At 39.6% G+C, this 9,888-nt stretch overlaps 1 protein-coding gene across 1 annotated transcript in view; it reads right to left on the reverse strand.

The window, feature by feature from the left end:
- Positions 1-148: 148 nt before the first annotated feature.
- Positions 149-9,888, reverse strand: part of LOC147230958 (guanine nucleotide-binding protein subunit alpha-14-like) — a 10,039-nt gene continuing 299 nt past the window's right edge. Inside the window, exons 1-7 of the mRNA XM_086151930.1 lie at positions 9,729-9,888; positions 6,314-6,498; positions 5,501-5,655; positions 5,270-5,398; positions 3,721-3,850; positions 3,483-3,636; positions 149-1,516 (exon numbers count right to left, since the gene is read on the reverse strand). The exon at positions 9,729-9,888 is cut by the window's right edge and continues 299 nt beyond it. Of these exons, the coding sequence (XP_086008056.1) occupies positions 1,326-1,516; positions 3,483-3,636; positions 3,721-3,850; positions 5,270-5,398; positions 5,501-5,655; positions 6,314-6,498; positions 9,729-9,849 (1,065 nt within the window). The 5' untranslated portion in view covers positions 9,850-9,888 and the 3' untranslated portion in view covers positions 149-1,325. The remainder of the gene's footprint in view (positions 1,517-3,482; positions 3,637-3,720; positions 3,851-5,269; positions 5,399-5,500; positions 5,656-6,313; positions 6,499-9,728) is intronic.

The raw sequence follows: 9,888 nt of genomic DNA on the forward strand, positions 1-9,888 counted from the left end.
GAAAAAAAAAAAAAAAAAAAAAAAACAAGAATTAAATCGTCTGTTTTATGTGCTAATGCATTTTTTTTTTTTTTTAATTCCCGGTGTTGAAGAATATCAAGATGAAGGACCGGAAACTGGACACAAATCAACCTGAAAGGGAAGATAATTGATTTATTCGTTTATTTTTACCAGAATTCACCACGTGAGATTTTTTCATTTTCCCCGTTGATTTCTGAACACAACATTTCAAGTGAGAGGCACCGTCGCTAACCTTTGCAACCCACATTTTATAGTTTTTCACGCTAAATAATAGTCATTTCTAAACGGGATAAGAATTAACATGAATATGAATTCTGTCACGGTGGATATCATCCCTAAATATCCAAAAGTCTGACGTCACCGTGCGGCTCGACGGCCCGCTGGAGGCTCTCAAAAAACGTGAAATTCAAATCCGGCGAGGTTTTCTTGCGTGTTTTATCATGTTTGCGCGAGAGTCTCGCTATGCAAAGCGGCTCCCCGCATCCTTCCTGTCTACGAGGCAGCTTCAAATATATCCTTTATATTCCGCATTAGCGCTGAACTTTTCAACCCTCGAGCAAGCAAAGGAAATCCACAAAGCGAGATAAAATCAATCTGGTTCCATGTGGAAACAGACATTGTTCTCTCCGGCGGGTGTAACACCTACTGAATGCCTCTTTTTTCACCCGCCGCGCTTCTGTTCCGACGCTTCAACGGAAAAACCGAAACTATCCGGTCGGACCTTTGCCCGCCGTCGACGGCTGTTTCGGTTCAAAGGTCGAGCCCGAACCCGCGTCCGGCTCTCCGTATATCATTAGCTGCCTCATAAAACCTAAGCGGAAGGACACATTTCACGTGATATTCAGATAAATTTAGTGGATCGAAAATAATCCGTCTGCTGCAACTTTATTTTTTTCGTTTTGTTTATAGAAACTAAGGCACAGAGTTTCATCGCAAATTATTATTGTACTCCCGCTAAAGCTGCAAAGCCGGTTTGCTTGCATTTTTTTTTTTTTTTTTTTTGAACCAGACAGATATTTTTTTTTCTGTCAAACCAGTGTGATGCCTTTTACCGAGCGTCTGTCGAACCTTCGGGCTAAAAAGAAAAAAAAAAACAAAAAACATCACCACGATAGACTTTTCCGTTTCTTTTCCAACCGTTATGGAAACAAAGTTTTTGCGTTGACGACAAACCGTCGAAAAACGTCCGAAGCAACAGAGGAACCATCCACGGAGTTTCCGCAAGTATCTTCCAATTCGACTTGAACCAGGCGACTTTCTGCAGATCGTGAAGATATCGAATGTCCGCCGAAGCTCCTCCGCACTTATTCCAAGTTGAACTTTTCGAGGTTGTCTCTGAAAAGCGTGTCCCTGACGGCCTTGAAGACCACCCGGATGTTCTCCGTGTCCGTGGCGCAGGTGAAGTGCGTGTAGAGCGGTTTATGCCGGCCGCTGTGCCTCCCCACGTACATTTGCAAGATGAAGTTTTTCGCAGCGTCGGCGTTGCGTTGAGGTCCTGAGGAAGAAAAACGTGATGAAAGTCAGACGGAATCGGTTCTTTCGAAAGAATTCACATCGCGAAGGACGTCTTAGCTACGTCTAGAATTGTACTTTTATTGACTCATTCGCTTGACATGATGTGAAATGTAACTATAGATCGAGGAAATAGATTCAGGAGGTTCCTTTTCCAAACATATATATATATTTAAAATGTTATTGATTCAGGTATAGAATGGAAAATTGAGAGAAAAATATGCAGAAAAATAAGGAAAACTTAGATGCCGCTTTATTTGCTATATTTTATCGGTTTCTGCCGAATCTAAAGACGATCTCTCGGTGCATTTCGCAGATTTATTCCTCGTTTGGAACCTGGTGTTTTCCCATGTGTTAATTAGCAAATGCAAAATGTTATTAAAGTCAAAGTCAGCATTATTGTCAATTTCTCCGCATGTACTGGAAATAAGGAGGAATCGGGGTGACGTTTCTCAAAATCCCACGGCGTCTTAAAATTAACAATATATTGATAGTAATGTGGTGCAAATGAGCAGTGACGGGCACTGTTACATTGAACGGTAAACATTAAACTATAAGGTATGAAAAATAAAGTGCAGCGCAGATGAAGACTGATAGTTGACCGCATGAAAAGTAATATTTTTTTTAAATAATATAGAAATGGTTAAAAAAACAATAAATCTGGCACCAAATTTCCAGCATGCTAGAAAAAGATCAAATATACAGATACAGACTGATATTTGATAGCATGAAATAGTAGGAGCTGTTTTTTTTTTCTTTTTTTTTTAAGTAATAAAGAAATGGTAAAAACCAGGCAAAAAAAATTCAAGCATGCTAGAAATGGATCAAACATACAGATACAGAGTCATATTTTTATAGGATGAAAAGAGTGAAAGAGTAGCAGCCATTTGTTTTTCTTTTTTTTTTAAGTAAAATAGCATTAGTAAAAACCAAACAACAGGCACCAAATTAGATCAAATATACAGATACAAACCAATATTTGATAGCATGAAATAGTAGCAGCTGTTTTTTTTCTTTTTTTTTTCTTTAATTGTTTTTTTTTAAGTAATATAGAATTGGTAAAAACCAAACAATCAAGCACTAAATTTCCAGCATGCTAGAAATGGATCAAATATACAGATACAAACTGATATTTGTTAGCATGAAAGAGTAGCAGGTGTTATTTTTTTTTAAGTAATATAGAAATGGTAAAAACCAGGCACCCAATTTCCAGCACATTGGAAAATATTCTTATTTTCCATGAGATCAAATATATTAATACACCATCCAGCTGTGGTTTGGGCCCCAAAATTAATGTCTCTATACTGTTAAAAGAGTAACCCTGGTAGAAACGGCACTGAGGGTGGATGGAGCGCAGCGCTCGATGCCGTGTTAACGGGGGTCACAGCGGTTCACTGAGGCACAATGTATCCTGATTAAAAAAACAGACAACATGAAGCATGAAGAGGGGGGAAAAAAAATGGATGACAATATCGAGGTAATTAATTTTGACCCTCCGGACATAAAGAGGTGAGGGAAAACTCTGTTCCACCGGGCCTCAGGACCGGCGACGGGACCGATTTCGGTTTATTCAGTCGTTCATTCGGACGACGCTTGCTGATGTTGTGCAAGAAGCAGTTTTAACCTGGCCGGGTTGCCAGGTTGGGATTTTGATCAATTTTATGGCTGTAAATTTCAATGTATTGAACCGTGAAGCGTCCATCCATCCATCTTCTGCAGCTAATCCTGACTCAGGGTCGCGGGGGGAGTTATTGGGCGAGAGGCGGACAACTGCGATTGACGGGTCGCCAGTCAATCGCAGGGTCACAGACAACATTCACCCACTCATTTTCCAATTTTTTTTTCCCCACGCGGAAAGGTCTCCTTGTCAGAATCCAAACCGACAATAAAAAAAAAAAAAAAATTAAAAAAATCAGTATCAACGCTTCGGTGGTGAAAGGCTGATTTACCAGTGTAAGCCGGGAAGTACGTGGCCAAATGGGAGTGTGTGATTTTTTCCTGCAGCAGGTCTGTTTTGTTGAGGAAGAGGATGGTGGAGGATTCCTGGAACCACCGGTAGGAGAGGAGGGTTTTGAACAAGGCGAGGCTCTCCTCCAAACGATTCTGAAGAGACACAGCAGATCATCTCCAAAAAATGCAGAAAATTTGCACGAGCGGGGATGAGAAATTAGGGGAATTTCCGCTTACTTTGGTTTTGTCCTCGTAAAGGACCTGGTCATACTCGCTGAGGGCCGCCAGGAATATGATGGACGTGACGTTCTCGAAGCAGTGGATCCACTTCCTCCTCTCGGAGCGCTGACCCCCCACATCCACCATCCTGGACATCCACCGACACAAAACACCAAACGCCCAAAATATGTTTGCTGCTCATCGTTGGATGCAAACTGTACGTCCGATGCTAGGATTAGCATATGCCTAGCTTAGCTTAACGTACATACTACAAACTAGCCTCGCCTAAAACATCAGGTTTTATGATAAAAATGTCCACCTCCCGAGATGTTCCTCAACCACAGATCACAATGTAATCTGCAAACATCATCAACTTCTCTGCTACCCCAACAGCACACCGCACCGCTGTCTCCCAGTGAGCATACATGTCCTGCACCAGTCTAACACACTTCTCATTAGCTGTTTGTAGTCAGTGCCAGCCTGTGGAGAAGGTAGCAGGACACATACCAGCTCAGGTAATTACACAGGCATAGCTGTGTAACACCTACTCACGCATTAATCATCAAAATATTCCGAATGTTTCCTGGTTGTTCAAGCACATTCAGTCAGTACTGGTTTGGCCGGTTTTCTTATTGCAAGAGGACTCCAAAGTGCCTGGAGGAAGCACATTGTTACTTTACATAATCTCCACCTGGGATGCCATAGCTGTTGCCTGTATGTTTAGTTTCTACTCTGTTGCTGTTTTTATGAACAACTTCATAAATTGATAGTATTACTCTCTTTCCATCTTCAAATCCAAACTCAAAACCCATCTGTTCAGAGTAACATAATCCTCATGATTGCACTGTTTCATAGTGTTTTTCTCCCTGCTATATTGCCTCCTGTTGAACTGTTAACTGTTTCAACCACTGAAAACTCTTTAAAACAACACTAATAATTAAAATATGTATAATAATAATAATAATCAATTATTGTTATTATTATACACATTTAAACAATAATAATAATGATAATAAAAGTAATAGTAAATTATATACATATATAAATATATATAAAACATATTATTAATATTATTATAATAATAATAATAATAATAATAGTACATTATTATTGTTATTATTATATCAATAATAATAATAATACACCATTCTGTATATAACAATAATGATAAAAGTCGTTGTTGTTATTATCATTACAATAAGATTGGCTTGATTTTATTTTATTTTTTTCATGAAAATTCCTACTGTCTTTACACAATAAGAGAGAAGGTCTTTTATGGGACTAAAATGAAAAATATAGCGTCATATCAACATTCGACTGTCTAAGCCCCACATCAGGGTTTAACATGATCGTTCGACAAATTGAAATACAACGTAATAAAAATAAAAACATCAGATTAACATACATATTGGCTGATATTGTTGAATTTGTGAACACCTAAATGAATGGGTTATTCCTTTTAAAAATGATCATGGCAGCTTTAGAGAGAGCAAAAAAAAATTGTCAACCTTCTTTGACTTACACAAATCCCCGAATTTAAAAACAAATCACAGGAGTGGCATCCTACCTGAAGATAACTTTAGAAAGGTTAAAGGGATATTCTATGATGCCAGTGGTCGGGACCCGGACCCTCAGGATGTCCTGCAGCGTTGGGACGTACGACGGGGAACTGATTCTGTCCAAGTCAGAAAGGTAACTGTGAAATCGAACGATAACAAATCCAGTTTAACGCCTCCGCGCGCGATGGGTTCAATTTCAATCCTCGAAAATTTCACAAACAGCAAAGAGAAAGTCTTACTATTTGGCGGAGTCGGATATTTGGAATTCCCTTTTGCGCTCGTAACACCTTTGAATGCCGTGGTCGTTCCACACCCGCTTGATGGCGTCCACCTGCGAGGCGTCCAGAGCGTACACCTGGTCTGCTTCCATCTGGCGCAGCTTCTCCGCATGGACCTGTTTGCAGTCAAAAGTAGTAACAGCGATTTATCGTTGTTCATTTTTAGCCATCGCATAAAACATCTTTATTGCGCCCGGTTGCCATGACGTTCGGTGCAAATATCAATCCTTTCCTATCTTAACGAAACAGATGATTCCCTTGACTTTTTTTCCTCTCGGGCGACGAGACGACTGACATTTTTTGAATTTTAGTCAAATGTCTCCACAACTGCGGGCCAGGTTGCTGTGACATTTGGTGCAGATATTCATCTTTGCCCGGGGATTAATTGACTTAGGCGAGACCTTAACTTTCATCGAGTGCCATTATTGTGTAACATTCTACAGCCCGGCTCTTTGATTTACGGCCAAACGCGCGAAAAGCGAACAAAATTTCTTATCGGCTATCGAGACGGCGTAACAGACAACGACGTAAAGTAGAAATACAACAGATTCCGCAGGAATTTTAATTTTAACTTTAATATTCATTCGGGAAGACGCCAAAATATTTTGGCGCACGGTCTATTTTTCTCCTACCCCTGCATTCGGCCTGCGAGACAGTAACTGAGGCAGCGGAAATAAATGTCGCTTAGCGTAAAAAACGCAAAAAAAAATGCTGTTTCCGAGAGTTGTCAGTTATATTCTCGTCGCTTTTAAAAACAATCAAAGAGATTCTTACGATGTTCTGGTCGTCGACGTAGTCGATCTCGAGGTTCTTCATGGCACCGATGAGCGCCTGGATGGCCGTGAGGATATTCTGAAATACCAGACGCGTAAAATCCTTCCTGTCGTTTTCGGTGTATCCCTTGCCGTGGATGATGCGCATCTGTTTGATGAAAGTGCTCTTGCCGCTTTCACCGGTCCCTGTGCAAATAATAAGGTAAAGGATCAGAAAAATGCAACGCCAGAAATAAGAATTCCATAAAATATGTGAAGAAAACCTCTGAAAATCAACCGGTTGCCGCTAAACGGGATTTCAAGTCGAGTCACATTTTATTTGTATGCTGATAAAATCACTTCTCGTGATACTTTTCACATAGAGCGGGTCTGGACCGAGCTTAAAAATCATTTGCAGAAACCCAACGTTCCCCCAAAAGTAGTAAATTAAAACATGAAAACAACAAAAGGCTCATTCATGGACGTAAAAGACTATTTTTACATTTTTAAATTTCTGGATTTAAAAAAAAAAAAAAAAAAAGAAGAAATTCAGAAGATATTTTCTTATCAACAAATTCTGGCTGAGTAAGATATGCATTCACATTAATTCATTTTATGTGTTTCTTTCTTTTTTTTTTTTTAATTAAATAATGCTAATTGCGGCGTAAATAGACATATTTATCGCTTCCACACGTCGCTGTTTCAAAGTGTTTTCTACAAAATAGCATTCCCCCATTCCCACGCACGCACACCGATGTCTAAGTTTATTGTGAATATCCATTACACTTTTTTCACTTTTTTTTCTGTGAATTAATTAAACTGATTTCAAGCTGTGGAGTAAATGCAGGCGCACTTTAGTCAATTAGTCACCCAGGCAAATCAGCACAATTTACTGAAAATAAAAAAAGAAGAAAGTTTACAAAATGATCCAAACCTCCGCAGGAAATCAGGTCGTATCAGTATGAAACTGCATTTAAAAGAAAATAGTATGATTTTAGAAGTATGAGCTTAATATTAATGATTAACTTAATATTTCTGCATATTGAGTAATGCAAATACAGCCTAAGTGGGAATATAAAGGTTGTGTAAACAAAAAGAGGCAGGAAAAAAAAAAACTGTATTTATGTTGTGGATGTAACATGTCAACTTTTGAGGTAGCTCATAAAGATCTTGATTTAGTATCTTTAAAAATTCAAATTATTTATGGGGGGGAAAAAATCTTATGTGCGTCGCAGTTCCATATTATCTCTGTCTTAAAATAATCGTTTTTAATGAATAAACTTCATGAATTTTTTTGAAGACACAAAAAACTGAGCAATTTGTTGAATAAGGACGTTAATTCAGGCAAAAAAAAAAAAAAAAAAAAAAAGGTAGTTATTTCAAGATGATGATCTATCAAAATATGTCACTTCAAGATTAAATACTGGACATGAAATTCATTTTCTTAAATACTTTCTAATACTAAATCTGGCGGGTTCATAGTGGGGTGAAGTATAAATGCATAAATTAGATTGCAATAAAAGTCCATTGAAGAGATTTACAGTAGCATTTTAAATAGGATTGACGACCGTGTGTTTTTATATTTATTCTCCTCGAGCGATGATGCCCGACACGAATACGCAGCTCAATCTGCTCAGAAGATTTGCTTCCGATCCTGCAGGTCGGCGCATCTTCCCGCACGCCGGTTGTAAATTCCTCCCGGGAAAGAGCGTCAGCCGGGCACCTAAAATCCCTAGAAATGTTAACTATTAGACTGACCTTTGCAAGTTATTGTTTTCCAAAGCGGCTAACTCGAGTTGAAGTCTAAAGTAGCGCTGACCTTTAAGCAAACTCCATCCTGTCTTGTGAATTGTCTCCAACATCTAAGCTGTTTGGGGTTCAGAGGGAATAACTGAAATCCCGAAAACCCGAAACCCGTTTGCGCTTGTCCGATCTCGTCAGCATGGAAAAGCCACAGCTCGTCTTCTCTGACATTTTAGATTTTTATTCAATTTTTTTTTTTTTTTTTTTAAATCAGCTTTCCCCCCATCCTGATTAGCCTACGGATTGCCTTATTTAAATTTTTTTTTTGTATTTCAGCGCTTCTTCAAAATCCTTCGCTCATATCCTCGCCTCTGCCGGCCGGTAAACTTAAATATTTCCTTAAAAAACTTAAATATTATATTTATTTTGATTTAAAAAAATATTTTGATTTAAATAAATAAAAATTTAAAAAATAAAAATTATTTATTTATTATTTAATTCATTTATTAAAAATTTAATTTAAAAAAAAAAAAAAAAGATAGGAAAAAAGGAGGCCTTTAATGAAGACATAGGAATCGGGATTCATCGGGTATTCCAGGAAAACGTCGGTGACCTCGTGCTGAAAAGCAGAAACGCCCTGACAGCAGCTTCAGGCAAACACCGTCGTCCCGTACAGATACTTCTGCTGTTACTTTCCGTCTGGACGTTTGCCAGTTTAAATACTTCCAACCCACAGGGAGGTTTCCATCTCGTCACGTCGCCCCACGATCATTTCGTGCACCTGGCGCGGCGCGACCGAACCACAAGCGCGTCACGGTTGTTGCAGGGATTTACGTGAATGACGTTGTACATCCAAGATGTGAAAGGGCAGCGGGGGGGGCGAAGCTGGAAACGCTGCACTGTCTCGTGTAATTTCTGTGACGCCGCGCTTTAAAAACCTATGAAACGAAATGGCTCGTGAGATTCATCCCCGAGGGACGTGTCGCCGCCGATGCATTCAAAACCGGGATCAGCCTTCGCCGACAAACATCGGCGCTGGTTCGGATCCAAAACGAAGTGTCCCGAATGACAGGAAAATGAAAATAAATCACTCTTTCAGCGAAAAGGCCCGTCAGGCTCAGTCGTTTCAACGCAAATCTGGTGTTCACACATTGGCATCGGAGGTAAAATGTTCATGGAACAAAACTGTGATTCATCCGGGAGGGTTTTTTTTTTTTTGTGTGACAACCACTGAAAACTGGCCTGGTTTAAAACAAAGGACGGCCACCCGAGGCCTCCGGCGCCGTAGTAACACGTCTATTACACAGTCTGGTAAAACTACCTGTGTGAAAAACCTCACTGACTTGTAACACAAAGCGACACTTTGGGGAAAATGTCACGTATGATAATTGTTAAAAAAGAATTGGCTTGAAAAATAAATCAAGTTTTTTTTAAAACCTCCACACAGACGATTGATAGAACACAAACCGATCACCAAAACACAAAGTGTGCATTTTTTTTTTTTTTAACATAAAACTGGTCTTATTTTTACATATTACAACAGTGTAATTACATGAACCACCTGTTGAGGATTCATGAGACACAGGTGCGTTAGGAACTTTTTGGAAAAGTTTATAAAGGTCAGGTGTCCCTTAGTCTTGAAGTGTGTGTATGTGTGTGTGTGTGTGTGTGTGTCCTCCAAAAACAAAACTCACCCAGCAACAGCAGCTTCAGCTCCCGGTGGGAATCCCTCTTGTCGCGGCGAAGCTGCCTCTCTATCTCTCGGTGAATCCGGAGCCTCTCAACCTCCTCGTCCGACAGGCAGCACTCCTCCATCTCGGTTCAACTCGCTCTGAAAGGAAGGGGGATGGCGTG

Source organism: Fistularia commersonii, chromosome 9 (genome assembly GCF_037954325.1).
Source record: "Fistularia commersonii isolate RoL2024-O1a breed Wild chromosome 9, RoL_Fcom_v1.0, whole genome shotgun sequence".
NCBI lineage: Eukaryota > Metazoa > Chordata > Actinopteri > Syngnathiformes > Fistulariidae > Fistularia > Fistularia commersonii.